General features: G+C 38.4%; 1 protein-coding gene across 6 annotated transcripts in view; it reads right to left on the reverse strand.

The window, feature by feature from the left end:
- The window catches only part of LOC102838260 (dystrophin-like), a 3,237,302-nt gene that overhangs the window by 196,404 nt on the left and 3,023,528 nt on the right, over nucleotides 1-17,370 (reverse strand). For all 6 annotated transcript variants that reach the window (XM_006870143.1, XM_006870144.1, XM_006870145.1 and 3 more), the window contains one exon: nucleotides 16,056-16,117. In XM_006870143.1, the coding sequence (XP_006870205.1) occupies nucleotides 16,056-16,117 (62 nt within the window). The remainder of the gene's footprint in view (nucleotides 1-16,055; nucleotides 16,118-17,370) is intronic.

The raw sequence follows: 17,370 nt of genomic DNA on the forward strand, positions 1-17,370 counted from the left end.
TTTTCCATCTTCTCTTTCCACAAATGTAGTCTATGTGATTTCTATGTGTTCCATCTGGCAAGGTCCATGTGTATAGCCGTCTGTTATGCTGTCTAAAGAAGGTATTAAAAATAAACAAATCATTGGTTTTGCAGAATTCTATCATTCATTCTCCAGCATCATTTCTATCACCAAGGCCATATTTTCCAACCTCTTTGCTCCCAACCTTTGCGTTCCAATCACCAGTAATGAGCAATACATCTTGATTGCATGTTTGATTGATTTCAGATTGAAGAAGTTGGTAGAATTCTTCTATTTCATCTTCACTGGCTTTAGTGGTTGATGCATAAATTTGAATAATAGTGGTATTAACTGGGCTTCCCTGGAGGCGCATGGATATTATCCTATCACAGCATTGTACCTCATGACTGATCTGGATATGTTCTTTTTGACGATGAATGCAAGACCATTCCTTTTCAATTTTTCATTCCCTGCATAGTAAATCATGTGGTTGTCAGATTCAAAATGGCCAATACCAGTCCATTTCAGCTCACTAATGCCTAAGATATCAATGTTGATGCATTCCATTTCATTTTTGACAACTTACAATTTTCCCAGATTCATACTTCATACATTCCATGTTCCAATTTTCAATGGATATTTACAGCTGTTTCTCTTCATTTTGAGTTGTGCCCCATCAGCAAATGCAGGTTCTGTGGGCTTCACTCCCACAAACTTAACTCCATTTGCATCATCATGGTCAACTTTACTTTGAGGAGACATCTCTTCCCCAGTCGCATTTTGAGTGCCTTCCAACCTGAGGGCCTCGTTTTGTGGCCCTGTATCTGACAGTGTTTCTCTGCTATTCATAAGGTTTTCAGTGACTAGCAATTTGGAAGTAGCTCATCACTCTTTCTTCCTGGTCTGTCTTTGTCTGGAAGCTCATCTGAAACCTGTCCACCGTGGGTGACCCTACTGGTTATTTAAAATACCGGTGGCATAGCCGTCAGAATCACAGCAACTCAAGCCACCACAGCACGACAGACAGATGAGTGGTGGCCACACTCTATGTTTGTTCAATTAAAGTTACTAACTGTTATTTGCCATTGGGTACATTTGCTTGTCCCTCTTCTGATAAGTGGCTGTTTCTTTTTAGCGACTTTGACTTTATTCTGTCGCATAACTAATACTCAGTAAGTTGCTTGTGGCCCAGAAGCCTGTTGGTAGTGAGCCTCCAGAATCTTACAGCTTCACCTCTCCAGCTTCAACACAAATTTGAGTTTTCTTTGTTATAAGCTAAATGTTCAAAAATTGTGATTTTTAAAAAAAGATGTCTGAATAAAATGTATCTTGGGAAAAAATAACCTCTCTGAAGAATTGTTAAGAACGTGAGAAAACTGATAATACTTAGTGAACAAAGTGAGACACAACATTAAAAATACAATGTAACCTCAAGCAACTATGTTAAAAAACAATGCAGAAGAAAAGACTGGAAGCATTCTTTGAAAATGTAAACAGTGGTTATTTCTGGGTACTCAGATTTGAGGTGATTTTTATTTTCTTGTTTATAGTTAGCTGCATTTTTCAAATTTTCTAGAATGAACCTAAGTTTGTTCAAAATATTCAAGCAAAATATAATACTCAAAAAAAAATTCCTATGCCTTGATTAAGTCTAATTTTTTTTTTTCTTCATATTTTTGGCCTGTTGCCTTACAGGTTAGGATTCACCATGCTTATCACATTTAGAAATGTTTACTTCATCAATTAACCAGTGAATAAATGAAGCTATCAGTACATCAAATTGTGTTCTGTATATCCTTTACTAGTTATTAAATTCCAAATCCATATTGACACTTTCTTTGAAGGGTCTTATCTCTCCTTTTTTATCAATTGATACTGCTTTTACATAAAAACTGAAGTCCAAAATAGCGCTCACCTGGTTTTGTTTGCTAAGATATCAAATTGCCTGTAAAATCTACAATTTAATTGATGTACCCTGTTTTTCTTAATATGAGTCTTTGTCTTCTACTGTTTGGTGAGAACTCTATCTTTCCAGAGAGTTCCATCTTGTAAGTTTCATAATGTGCCTTAAGAAAACATAATCTGTATCTTTCTATCTTTTTGAGTGGTGTGTTGTTGTTTCTTAACAAAATCTCTCTCCCTGGTTCTGCTTTGCTTTATTCAATGAACCTGTATGTATTCACAGGCACTGGTGATAAAGATGTGGAAGACAATTCTTACTTTAAAGCAGCTCATGATTTAGTCTTGAGAAACTTGAGCAGAAAAAACGATGTACAATGTAAATAATGAATGATCTTATCCTTATGGATTAGACTTCTCTGTGGATAACTTTTTTATTGCTACCTTCTCTTTTCTTCCTCTTCTTTGAACAAAGGAGGCCCTTCTAGTTTCTTATCTAAATCATCAGAATGTCCTACAAAAGCTTAGTTGTCTTTTTGTGTTTCTCATTCCCTGTACATTGGTGAAGCTGGTTGGTTGAATGACCATCCATCAGGTCTCCTTTGTCTCAGTCATTTATTTACTGTCTCTATGAATCATTCCTTGACCTTTTCCTGCTCTGGTCTTTATCAAGACAATGGCATTTCTCTGCTCACATACCAACTGACTTCCAGGTAAATTTGGCCAACGGGAGTCTCTGGTAGAAGAGTACAGAGTAGGAAAAGGGGAGAAGCCAGGCTACTTGTTTGCTACCCCTGTAAAGAGCTCTGGTAGTGTAGTGGTTACGAATCGGGCTGTGAACCGCAAGGGCATCAGTTCAAAACTATGAGCTGTTCCTCAGGAGAAAGATGACGCTTTCTGCTCCCGTGAAGATTTACAGCCTCGGAAACCCTGTACAGGGTCGCTATGAGTCGGAACCGACTTCACGGCACATAACCAAACCAACCAACCAGCCGACTCTGCCTTCAGCAACGTTCTGACAGTAGTTGTGTCTCCTTCCTGGCTCCACCTCCCACCAATGAGCAGTTGTCCCAAGTTTCAAATGGCTGACCCCAGCTTCTGAGGTTCCAGTGACACCACTGCTGGTCATTGAGTCTGCAGCCCTAGCTGTCTCAGAAACTTTCTGCTATTCGTATTTGACTTTGTTAGTAATCCCATCACTGGTTAACTAAGTTCATGCATTGAATTATCTGGTTGAAACAACTCCCAAGTGAAAAACCTTGGCATCTAAAACCCTGAACATGACATCTAAAGCTTTTTACAGCCTCATCTCTACTCCCTCCCCTGCCATTATAATGCCATCATCAGTGTGGCGCTGTAGGAAAAGCATTAGCCTGCAAACATCAAGGTAACTCAAACCCATCAGCTACAATTCGGAAACCCTAGACAGAGCAGCTAAGAGTTGGAACCAACTCAACAGCATTTTACCAACAACAACAAAAAACTACATTTCAAGAAGTTGTCGTGGTGCATTGGTTAAAGTGCGTGGCTGCTAACCGAACAAGGTCAGATGTTTGAAGCCACTAGACACTCTGAGGGAGACAGATGTGGCAATCAAAGACTTGGAAACTCTCTGAGGCAGTTCTACTTTGTCCTATTACATCATTATGAGTTTGAATTGAGTCAGTGACAATGGTTTTCTGTTTGAATTATGTGTCAGGCATTTTTCTAACCACATAACATTTGTTCACCACCTTTTTACTTATACGTTATGGGGCTCGCTTCTCTACCTGTTTGTTTCTGACATGTTTAATTTTGGTAGTTTATTTAAACTTTTAGAGTCTTCAAGGTATAGGCAAAAAAAAGACATAAAATTACACACATATACGAGGGGGCTTAAAAAAGTTCATGGAAAAATGGAACTGTAGTTCCATTTTTCCATGAAATTTTGAAGCCCCCTGGTGGCGCTGTAGGATAAGCACTGGACTGAACTGGACTGCCAACTACAAGGTCAGTGGATTAAACCTACCAGGTGCTCCTTGGAAACCCTAGACAGGGTCGCTATGAGTTGGAACCGACTAGACAGCACTTAATAGCAGCAACAGTATATGTATTGGAGTCCTGGTGTGATGCTGTTGGATAAGCACTGGATTTCTAAAGACAAGGTTGGCAGTTCAAACCCACCAGCTGCATCCAGGCGTTTACCAACAGTTGTTGTTGTTAAGTGCTGTTGAGTCAGTTCTGACTCATAGCGACCCTGTACAGGGTTTCCAAGGTGCAGCTGGTGGGTCTGAACTGCCGACCTTGCGGTTCAGTGATGCTGATCCTACAGCATCATACCTGGTGTCCGTTAACAACTGTATATATGTATTAAGATATCATTTTCATTCAGTTACAGGTTATGGTATGCATTGTTTTTTATTATGAAAGATATTTTTTTAGACTTGGGGGAAGGGTAAAGAACACAGTGGAAAATGTATTACTCTAATTTGCATTTCAAATACAAGTGTGTACTTGCCTGAAGTTAAGATAAATTGTTATCAGATGATCCTCGGTACCTTGGTTAAGGGGTAAAAATAGTTTGGAAAATTTAAGTGGCTCATTGAATACCAAACTCAAAGATCTGAATACAGATGTCCCTCATGACCTGGAGTCTTGGTATCTCAACTCAGAAACCCAATACATTTTGGATTAAAAAAAAAAAAAAAAAAGAGGACTCTGCTATATTACAGGAATCCTGATCATGGCAAATAACGCATCATTGTTATTAATGCAATTATAATTTATTGATCAGCAACTCTGCAGGATAAACACTGAACTTCGAACTACAAGTTAAGCAGTTTGAGCCCACCAGCTGCACCGTGGGAGAAAGATAAGGCTTTCTGCTCCCGCAAAGATTTACAGATTCTGAAGCCCTATACAGGGTCACTATGAGTTGGAACCCACTTGAAGGCACTTAACAACAACTATAGCTGACATTCTTTGTTGTTGCTTATAGCATATCTATATGTGTTCTTTTATATAATCTCTATCGATTTCACAACACTCCCAAAGGCAAGTATCATAACTACCTATTAAATCAAGAAATTGAGGTTCAAAATTGTAAAGCAGAGCCAGAATTCAAATCCATGTTTCTCCAGCCTCAAAGGCAAAGAACTTTTTCACTACTATGTATCCAGATTTAAAATAAAAAAGGGCCAACAATGAAGTCACAGTATCATCAGTTAGTTCCCCACTAAATTCATCACTAAATTCATCGTACTTCTGGTGCGGTGCTGTAGGTCGGCAGTTCAAACCCAGCAGTTCAAATGTAACAGTTGTTTCGAGACAGAACTATGAGGTTTTCTGCTTCAGTCAAGATTTACAGCCTTGGAAACTCTGTACAGAGATTGCTATGAGCTGGTACCAACTGATACCACCACCACCACCACCACCATACATTGTATGTAATTATGGGATGTGGGGAAGGCATTACATCTGGCTCGTTCCTATAATGTGGCGATTTCTGTGTTTACTGCCAAAATAATTGTGAAGGAGGGCTGCACAAAGGGAAAGACGAAAGATTTCTTCTTTGCCCAAATTTGACTCAACTCGCGAAATTGGAAATCCCATAAGCAACATTATTTCAGGTGATCTTATTTGATGTCAGTTGATTCCCTGCCCCCCCCGCCCCCCCACACACACCTTGAGGTCAAGTGATTTAATTATTCATTCAAAAAATTAAGTGCGGTAGAACAGCGCTACACAAAGTATGACCCTTGACAAGTATGTTGTTGTTGTTAAGTGCTGTCGAATTGGTTTTGAGTCATAGCGAACCTGTATAGGGTTTCCAGGGAGATGCTGGAGGGTTTGAACTGCCGACCTTGTGGTTCCTACAACACCACCCCAGGGATTCTTTAATAAGTATGTTGTTGTGAAGTGCCATTGAAAATAGATATTGGAAATGTGTTTAGCAGCTGTTAAGGAGCCCTGGCACCGTGATTTAAGCACTGGGCTGCTACTTCACAGTTGGTGGTTCAAACACACCAGTTGCTTTTCGGAAGAAAGATGAGATTGTCTGCTTCCTGAAAGATTTACAAGTCTAGGAAACCCTAAGGTGCGCTTCTACTCTGCTCTGTATGGTTGTATTGAGTCACAATTGACTCAATGGCAGTGGGGTTTGCTTTAGTGAATTTTATAGCCAGTTGAGCTCTGGTAGTATAGTGGTTATGAGTCAGGCTACTAACCTCAAGGTCAGCAGTTCAAAACCACCACCTGTTTCGTGGAAGACAGATGAGGTTTTCTGCTCCCGTAAAGATTTACAGCCTCGGAAGCCCCATACAGGGTCATTATGACTCGGAACCGACTCTATGGCACACCACCAACCAACCACACACCAACCAGCCAGATGGCGTTGCAATGTCATGCAAATGTTGGCGCTGTGGATTCCCTCATTGGACAGGGTACAGTGAGTGTCACGTGAGATGCATTGTAAGCGCAAAACAAAAAAAAAGACCCTCCATCAGTTTGACAAGCAGAGCTATAAAAGATGCCTCTTCACAAACCCAAAATTCAAAACATCACTTTCCCACCCAAATTAATACTTGATAGGAAATACATATGCATGTAGATATATAAATATGTAAACATGCGCACACACTCATGTATGTGTGTCCCAATTGTATTAGCTTCAAGTTTTGAGGGGGCACACATATTTCCCTGAAGTTCTGAAAGGAAACAATTCAGAATTATGGAATGGCAAATTCTGAAACATTCTCCCAGAATATCACCAATTCATACATAAGCTAATGATTCATCCACTGTGTCATAAGAGAGTCTTTCAGGATTTTTTTTTTTTTTTAGGTCATTTTATTACTACAGTGTGGGTATGGACTTTAAAATCTCACTGTGTATTTTATGTGCATGTTCTGACTGTTCTAAATCTCTTTCCAACAAAATTGCAGTTCCCAAGAGATGTAGAGGTAATCAGACTAGTGTGCTTAAAAAAGAAATATTGGAAACGTCTGAATAAGAGCACACACATTTTTAGATGCCTTTAGTCTGTGTGCAAAAATCGCTTTTTCCAGATCCAGCTACATAAAATTGTATCATCCAGCATTTTTCTCACAGCTGCAGGTGTAACCTTAATGCTCCCCTCATTTAGATCAAGTAAACTACAATTTGGCTGCTCTTTTAAAAATGTAGACCAGTTCAAGTCTGGGAGACAATCCTTTTTGGGTTTTTTTTCTGAAATAAGCTTTGGGAGATGCAATTCAGAACCATCTATTTACTTATGTGCTTCAATTAGAAATCCTTAAATCAAGCTAAGAAAACTATTCTAAAAGAATATTCCATTAAAATGTCAAAATTGTTTACCTGAAAATTGCATTCAGATTTTACAAACAGGGAAAATCAATTGAGCAGAACCAAAGTTAAAAGAGAAGTTTCTTTCTTGTGTTTTTTGTTTTGTTCTAAATAATAAATAAGATAGTAGAAGTAAAAGAAAATCATGTATAACAAACAGCCTGATGTCTGACGTCTTCTAATGTGCAAATCTAAGTAAATCTTCTGTACTAACTTTGTCAGTTCAGGAATAAAGAATGTCATTTTGGATTCCATAGCTTAATTATACTGGTAAAGCAATTTTATAAATCATCCTAGGAGTAATGGATATTCCTTTCAGAACAGTGAACTAGGAGCCATAAAATGTGTGTTCTGAACTTGGTTCCTTGTCTTTTACCCATATGTCAGTATGAATAAGTCAAATCAGCTCTTGAGCTCAAATCCAAATGGAAAGAAGGAAAGAGTTGCCCCATCAACCAATATGGTAGCATTATTTTCTAGATCAAAACCAGGGAGTATATTCAAGTAGATGACAAAGCAGAAGATCTGAAGCTGAAATTGATAGAAAATTCAAGTCATATGCCAATTATGTACCCACTTTAAAGCCATGTAAGGATTATACAAGGCTATTTCTCTTTACTCACTGTAAAGTGCTATACAAATGAAAGTACTTTTATTATAAATGTGATTTATATAAAAGGAATATTAGTCACGTCTTCTAGGAATAAAAGGAATACTATTCACCTCTTCTAGGCTGGTGATGACAAAGGGAAGTTGGAGAGTTGGCAGTTAGCATTCACACAGCCAAGCTTTAATCTAGCCCTGAGGTAAATTAAAACCAGGCCTTTAGAGATGGAAGATCACTGAGATTTTACTTAAATATACATATATTTGATATATACGTGGTGGTGGTAATCTGACTCATAACTACCCAGTATAGGCTTTACAAGGTGGGTCTGAAACACTGACCTTGCGGTTACCAGTCCAGTGCTTATCCTACAGCACCACACCAGGACCCCAATACATATATTTAGGTAGCTAAGAGCAAGAGAGGCCAAGGGACTAGCCCAGGGTCACATCCAAGCTGGGATCTCCATTTAGATATCCTTTCTAGTACAAGGCATTATGGTAGTAAACATTAAAAGGACAGAGGTTATAACACTTCAAAATATATTTAAGAAACTAAAGGCCAAGGAAAGGAATATGCTAAATATCGAATAGCTTAGTCGAGCACAGTTAAGTTTACAAAATATGCTGAGAAAAGCATTAAAGACAAACTACTAATGCTAAAGGAATTTATTAAAAGTCATTCAGAATCTTGCAGCTTCTAATCACAGAGCATAGTCAGTCAGGAGGGAATACTACATGGAATGTAGAAAGCCTATTGAAAGAAGGGAGAATGCGCAAACGTCTTGGATACTCTTTGCTCTTGGAAAGAGGTACAGGTGAGGAAAGACTTGCAATTACTTGTTAATAATGATAGTCAGGGATCTGGAGGAAGTTCTAAACTTCCTTAACTGCAATTGCTGAAGAATCACACCAGCCTCAGAGCCAATGGACCCTAAACTAAGCCCTCATGTTCACATTCTGAAGCTCTTGGCAAGCAACAAAAATAATGAGGTTAAGGGAAGTATGCTGATCTAACACCACCAAAAGGACAAGGTTTTGAAAGATCAATATTTTCTAAGAATTCCTAAAACATTCATATGAGGTGGCTTCAAAAATTTCATGGAAAAATTCCATTGACATTCTACTTTCCTACAAAGTTTTTGAAACCCTCTCATAAATGCATCTTTTTTTAAAGCACAGGAGTTTTTGCATCATCTGACTAAGAGTCATCTGAACAATGGTTTTTTAAAACTTGGGCAACAGTTGTTGTTGTCTTGGGCCATCGACTTAGTTCTGATCCATAGTGACCCTGTACAGAGTTTCCAAGAATGGCTGGTGGGTTTGAACCACCAAGCTTACGGATAAGCTCCAGTGCTTAACCTACAGCAGCATCACACTAGAACCTTCCAAAGAATGCCATAATGGCAGGAAATGAGAATCAGTAGCCTTAGAGGAAAAATGACTAGTTTAAGGACTTCATTGTAGGAAAAGCAAATTGGAATAAGTATACATCTAGATTTTAGTAAACAGTTTAAATAAAGTCAGTTAACCTTCTGAAGCGGAGTGACTCTCTCTTCACATTCTAGCATTGCAAACTAGTATTCCTATTTTATATTGAGGATATCATTCGCACAGACACTTTATTGTATTTATAGTTAATATACTCCCAATAATACAGACTAAGTAAAAAGTATTTCTAAGCAGAAATTTCTATTATATGTGTCCTTGGGGACAGGAAGTAGTTAAATGTTTACTTAAGAATTTCAATGAGGAACTCAGGGACCTAGATGTAAATTGTGGGAAAATGACAGGTGTTTAATCATATAATGGCACTTCACATAAATCAATATTAGATCAGCATTTCAAAATACATTCCAAAGTAGATGGTAAATCTAACATCTACTGATTTTGTAAATGCTTTGGGGAGCCTTAAAGAGCTTTAGGTTTTAAATCACCAAGATAACCTATTGGAATAACAATCTCTCCATTACATTTGTCAACATGCTCGGAACCAGTTGCCTTTGAGTTCATTTGAATTCCTGGTGACACCATGTGTTTCAGGGTAGAACTGTATGGACGCCATAAGGTTTTCTATGGCTGATGTTTTGGAAAGAGATCATCAGGTCTTTCTTCTGATGTATCTCTGGGTAGACTGAATCTTCAACTTGTCAGTTAGCAACTGAGAGCATTAAGCATTTGCACCACCCAAGGACTCCAAACATGCTAATAGAAATCTGAAATTCACCTCATGAATCAAGCACATTATTACTTCTAAGAAATGAGAATACAAGAGGGCTTCAAAAAGTTCCTGGGGAAATGGAATTAAAAGATGCTGGAATGTTTCCATGAACTTTTTGAAGCTCCTTCCTATGCCTTATAAACAATCAATGGGTGGCCCAGAGGGATGTTGACGGAAATCTCATAAGCGTGTCCTTATTTGATAACAGCTTGCCTCTCTCATTGCCTGTAAGACACTGATGGTGGAAAGATGTTTTCTCCGCCCGTTGTTTCTTTTTCCAGAATGTGCATTTTTAAAAATAGGAATGATTAAAATTTTAGAAATCTATTTGTCTGCAGAGTCAGCCAAAAAGGTTACTTCTTGAAAAATTATGATCACAGCAATTTTCAAAACAACCTGCCCCATCGTCAGCCTAAACTAAGAGAAAACCAAAATTCCTAGACACATTTTGTCAAGCACCCTAATTTAAAGATGATCACATTGCCGCTGAGTCAATTCTGACTCATCGCTATCCTATAGGACAGAGCAGAACTGACAATAAGTTTCCCAATGCCACTGTGCTCTGTAGGATAAAAATGTTGTTGCTGTTGTGAAGTGCCATTGAGTCGGTTCTGACCCGTAGCGACCCTGTAGAGTGTTTCCAAGGAGCGACTGGTGAGCTTGAACCACCAACCTTGAAGTTCAAACTGACTTTGCTGTCTAGCTCATTAATCCACAGCGCCACACCGGGACTCCAGGATAAAAATACTAGGGCTTAAATAAAATACTTTTGTTAGATGCTTTCAAGTCCTTTTTGACTCATGGTATTACAGAGTAGAACTGCCCACATGAGACTTTTTTCTTGACAATAACCTATGGAATTTGGATGTGGCATTGTAGGATAAGCATTGGACTGGAAACCACAAGGTTGGTGGTTCAAACCCACCAGCCACTCCTCGGAAACCCCATTCAGGGTCACTATGAGTTGGAACCGACTGGACAACACTTAACAACAACAACAACATAATCTATAGAAGCAACTGACCAGGTCTTTCTCCTGTGGAACCACTGTGAATTTGAACCTCCAGCCTTTCAGTTAGCAGGAACCCTTTGGCTTCCTATCACACTCCCCCCTCTACATTGGGTACAGTCACAGAAAAATGCTGAAAAGGAAACCGTTTTCAAGTTGTTCTTGTTGATTTCTTTCTCATGAAAACTCAAACAATGCTTCTGCCAAACTGTTAATGTTGTCTATGAAAACTTCTGCAGGCCTTTCCAATGCTCCAATGCCCCAATGTCCAATGGTCATCACTGTGACCCTTGAAACACATCTCCACTCTCCACTATGATTTGTTTTATATTGGAATGGGGACCTGGAAATAATTTTCTTTATCACTTGTAAATTTTTGAACAGGTGCACAGGGTACAGACACAGGGAAACTACTAATTATTGTAACACTCGATGGCTCATCTGAAATGGTCTTCTTATACCTTATGGCTAGCTGGAAACGTTTTAATCAGAAAAGTGAGGCCTTTACTATTCAAAATATTTGAGCTGACTTTTTGTGTTTGGACATATTGACAGACTAAAATGCATGAGATGATCTCCTTGGGTTGAAAAGTGTAGGAAAGTATAGAAATTAAACAATTTCTCCACTCTCCAGTCTGATTTGTTTGATGTTTGCATGGGAGCCTGAACATGATTTACCTTATAACTTGTAATTTTTTGAATGAGTGCACAGAGTACAGATAAGGGGAACCAGGAATCATTCTAACACTTGATGGTCCATCTGAAATGAATGCTTACCTTATGGTTAGCTGGGAATTTGTTCATCAAAAAAGTTATGCCTTCTCTACTACTTAAAATGTTTGAGTCTGCCTTTTTTGTGACTAGATGATTTCCTTGGGCTTAAAAGTTTAAAAGTGTAGAAAAATATTTTTCAGATTATAGGGAAAAAAATGAAAAAGAAAATCACCTATAACTCCATTACCCAGAGATATCTGCACTTGAATGTTTGAGGGTAGGGAGGCAGGAAGTAACATAGAATTGTGTTCAGAAGGCTGGTTGAGAAGTTTGGTAAATTAGAGAATGGGAACCTCCTGGGATGGGAACATATTTAGCAATGTCTAACATTTCATACATATTATAAACCAGCATAGCTTCTACCATTGATGGATGCCTACATGGGTGGTGGGTGGGTAACAGAGGAACAAGGAACGTCTTAAACACTCACTACAGACATGAAGTCCTATTAGGAAGTGGGACCTAGGTATGGTCTCAAAACCAGATCATAACATCATTATTCCTGTTTTGGCGCTGTGGGTTAATGCGCCAGACTGCAAAGCCATTTGAACTGCAAGGTTGGCGGTTCAAGCTCACCAGCTGCTCCTTGGAAACCCTATACAGGGTCACTATGGATTGGAACTGACTCAATAGCACTTAACAACAACAACAACAATGAATTAGTGCTATTGAAGGCTTCCAAGTATTATCTACCACTATTTATTAGCAACTTGGACCTGAAGAGACACCTTCCTAGGAAAAAATAAACCAATATGTGAAATTTAAAAAGAAATAAAGGACTTGAGGCACTATAATCATGTAGGCAGAGGGCAGTAATGGTACTTATTGCTGTCGATCTTCTTGGGAATGTAGACGCACAACAAAACAAACCAATCATTCCATGTGTGCCAGGCAATAGTACAGAGTGTCTAGGACCATCTGTAGAAAGGCTATGGCTTGTATTTGGGCTTACTATTTCCATACCATTCAAGTTACTTTCCATCAACAGGTAAAATTATCAGTGTGGCTGTAGGTTCAACCCCACCAGCTGCTCTTCGGAAACCTTATAAAAGGTTTCTGTGAGCCAGAACTGACTCAATGGCACTTAACAACAATAGTACCTGGTAGTGACCTACTTGGACGTATTGAGTTAATAAAATGAATTAACTGAAGGCTTGAGGCAAATCCCAATGTGGCCCTTGACAAATGACCTCTCCGAACTTTTCTAGACTCCCCTGTAGAATGGAGGTATTAATACTACATACCATACAAGTTGGTTTTGGCACATCCAATGTGCAGTACATACGACATGCCCCCCATAAATGGGAGATATTATTTGATGAGTCACCACTGGGATAAAAGTTACTCCTGGGAATGTTTGAATGTAACATAAAATATGGGAACTATTAGTCTTGAAAGCTGAAATGCAAATTTCAACACCAAGTTCATGATGTTGGTTATTAGGTTAGCAAGAAAGAGAATTTCAAGAGGAGTTGAAACTGACCTCACATTTATGATGGCTATGTTTGATTATATGCAAATTATATCCTAGTAAAGTTGATTTAATAAAACAGAAAGTTTGGGATACCTGAGTTCTAAAATCTCCTGTAACTATAAAATTGCATTATCTTCCAAAGTCAGGTGATTTGCCCAATGTCACAAATAATGTCAATGACTATGTTTGAGTTCACCATTCCATCAGAACTACAGAGCAATTTCTAAAATATGATGAGGATGATGGTAAGTCATAGGATGATAATAAGATAACAACAACAAAATTAGTTCCCATTAAAGGTGTAATCACTTTTCACTGACATTTCAAAATTAGTTGCTGTTGTTTTTTATCAACCATGTTAGTGAGTTCTCATTATAGAATAATGAAACGTAAGCAGGTAGAGAATACTATGCAATGAAATGGAAAACCAGTCATGGTGCATTACCTTTAGGTGAAAAAAAGGAGTTTATGAAACAGAATGATCCAATGAGAACAACAGGGCAAGATTTGCCCAGGGATAAACCTCAGGAGTCCTGGTGTGGTGCTGCAGGATAATGCACTGGACCTCAAGGTTGATTTGAACTGTAAGGTCGGAGGTTCAAATCCACCAGCCACTCCTTGAAAACCCCATACAGGGTCACTGTGAGTCAGAACCAACTCAGCAGTTAACAACAACACAGCCCAGAAGATAGGAAGGGATAGGAAAGAAGGATGAATGGAAACAGGAAACAGCGAGTAAGCAGAAGAAGTGCTGTTACATTGTATTGATCGCAATCAAAGACTTGAAGTAAAGTGTGTATGAATCATTGCCTGGAAAACCAATTTGCTCTGTAAACTTTCATCCAAATCAACAATAAAAAGTTCAGAACAAAACACAAAACACTGAATGATCCAACATATATATATATTGTTGTTAGGTGCCATCGAGTCAGTACCAACTCATAGCGACCCTATGCACAACAAAAAGAAACACATGTATATACACACACACACACACATATATATATATATATATATATATATATATATATATATATATATATATACATATGTATATATATATACATATGTATATATGTATATATAAAGACATTTTTGAAGATTCTGATTGAATTATTATTCAACAATTTTCTAAGTAGCAGGGTATGGATGATTTATCTTTTCTTCATTTGTACCTGTTTGTCTCTATTTCTAAACTTTAAAAAATATGAACAAGTATTTATTTTATAATAACAATTATTTAAAATAAATTAACAGGAAGTTAATTCAGATCACTGTGATTGGAGATGGAAAGTTACAAGTGGCAGAGTCTGTGTAATCTGGAAGCCCCTGTAGTGATTGTGTTGTTGTTAAGGCTGTCGATTCCGGTTTGACCCATAGAGACACTGTATAGGGTTTCTGAGGAGTGGCTGGTGATCTTGAACCACCCACCTTGCAGTTCAAACCGACCTTGCAGTCCATTGCAATAACTCGCAGCACCACACCAGGCAGCCCCTAGAACAAGTTTAACTGAGCTCTTTGATGAGAGGTTTCCGGTTCTCTTAAAAAATGAGAGGGTCTGAGAGCACTGAGCTAGGATACTGGCTTACTGTACCCAGCTGCTGTCCACTTCTGATGAAGGCGTCATTCTCTAATTCATCAAAGTCCCCAAAGTAGCCTGCTTAATATACATTTATGTTACCTGTTGCCCCCCAACCCCCATTCAAATTTCCACTGGTGTCTCAACAGTCCAGCATTAGAAGCCAAAAATGTAGTGCTTAAACACTGTTTTGTTAAGTGTCGTCCAGTCAGTTCCAACTCATAGCGACCCTGTATAGGGTTTCCAAGGAACAGCTGATGGTTTTGAACCACCAATCTTGTGGTGAGCACTCCAGTGCTTATCCTACAGCACCACACCAGGACTTTTTGTTACATAACTTTAAATCCATGGAGTTGATTGCATGTGTTTTACTCTATAAATGTGTCCATTCACAAAAAAGGCAGACTTAAGACATTTTTAACTGTAGAGAAACCATGACTAACTTTTTGATACAAAAAGAAAAAAAACAAACAAACAAGGAACTAGCCACAATTTAAGAGAATTAGTTTCAAAATATTCCTGACAGATTACATACAGCATAGACTAGATTTTCACCATGTGCTAAAAAACATTGGTGGTTTCTCCTTATCTGTAGGTTGTGCACCTGTTCAAAAAATCCCAAGGCATGGGGGAAAAGGGTGTCCTGTTCCCACACAAACACAAAAGACACCATAGTACAGAAATCATTTTAATGTTCTTAGTGATAACCTTACCCACATTAAGAATTGTGACCATTGGAAAGATTGCAGAAAATTCCTCTGCACAACAGCCATAGTTTTGTAAAAGTGCTGTCTTGGTTTCACACAGAAGAAATCAATAAGAACAACATGCAACAGTTTGTTCTTCTTTGAAAAATAGTTGCGCTGTGTTCCAAGTATGCTTTTTTTTTTTCCCCCTCTCCTTCTTGGCAGCAAACCCCCCCCCCCAAAAAAAAAAACAAAACTACATTTATGTCCTCACAGGCATACTGTATTTCAGGAATCAAAAACATTCTCCATGTTATTTTTAAAGAACCTCAGAGAAAGAAAGCTGATTGTCAACTTGGGATAGAAAGGTGTCATCGTTGTCACCCTTTAAACAAGCTAGTGATATATTTAGGGAACAAATGGCTTGTACACCACAAACTACTCTACTCTAAAAGCCTTGTCATTTAACACGTCCATGTCCTTACCTAAAGACTGGTAGAGCTCTGTCATTTTGGGATGATCCCAGCAAGTTGTTTGGGTCTCGTGGCTAAAATATAAAACATAAAGAGAGACTTTAGAATTTATAATGGGTCGTCAAAAAAAAGGTAGAAAGAAAAAAGAAAGCATATTCTGCTTTTGAATTCTTTGGCATTTGTACTTCAAAGGATTTCCATAGTATAGTGGAGAATGTTTATCTTGCAAGCAAAGTGGTGGTTATCTTCATTTTTCAAAGGCAAAAGCAATGTGAATATTATTTGGCTCCAAATATAACCAGCATTTGTTTCTTTGTTATACCCACACATTTTGCTACACTTTTGTGATAATAAAATGACCTTATAATGCAATCATTAATCAAGAGTCAGGATTTCTTCACCGGTCAGATATGGACCGTATAGAAAGGACAGTGATATTTGATTGTTATTCATCTCTGTCAAAGAGATACTGGGCATTAGTTTAATAAATAAGTCACCTCACTTCTCTTCTGTTTTCCCCACCCCTGATCTTTTCCATCACACCTTCTAGATCTTTTGTGACACCTGTATTTCATTTCAGCATAAGATATATCCATAGCCCAGGTAATATATCCTTTTTTTTTTTTTTTCACTATTATTTTTACAATGTCTTCCAATTCAGTATTCTATACAACATGACACCTCTTCCTACGTGTACTTGGGTTTGAATGAAGCATTCACAGTTCTCTTCCATTTCTTGAAGTTTAGCTAAGTGTGGTAGCTGGCTATCAGTTTCTGTAGCAAAAAGAACAAAGCACTTTTGTTCCTCATTCAATTACACGAATAAACCCGGGAGAGATAACTACATATACTTTCCCTTACTTTGGCCCATCTACATAAATCATCAGAGCATCATATTTCCAGTTTTCAGAGATTGTATGGTAGACTTTGATACAGTAAAATGCAGCAAGTGGGCTAGTAAATACACAAAAAGGGGATTTTAGCGAGGCTACCCCATCAAGTTGCCTCAGCTTGGGCTATAAATTTTAGAAATGGAGTCTGGCTCCATGCCCTTGTTGTTGTGAAGTGCCGTCGAGTTGGTTCCGACCCACCGTGACTATGTATCGGGTTTCCAAGGAGCAGCTGGTGAGCCTGAACCACCAACCTTTAGTGCAAATGACTTTGAAGTCTGACACATTAGCCCACGGTGCCACAGCAGGACTCCGTGACTCCATGGCCTATTAATTGTGAAATTTGAGGCAAGCTCAGCCCAGTATTTGCTCACTTGGGAGAGTTCAAGGATTAGTTGATAGAGTTAAGTGCCTGGGATTCAATACATGATAAGCTT

Source organism: Chrysochloris asiatica, unplaced genomic scaffold (assembly GCF_000296735.1).
Source record: "Chrysochloris asiatica unplaced genomic scaffold, ChrAsi1.0 scaffold00139, whole genome shotgun sequence".
Taxonomy (NCBI): domain Eukaryota; kingdom Metazoa; phylum Chordata; class Mammalia; order Afrosoricida; family Chrysochloridae; genus Chrysochloris; species Chrysochloris asiatica.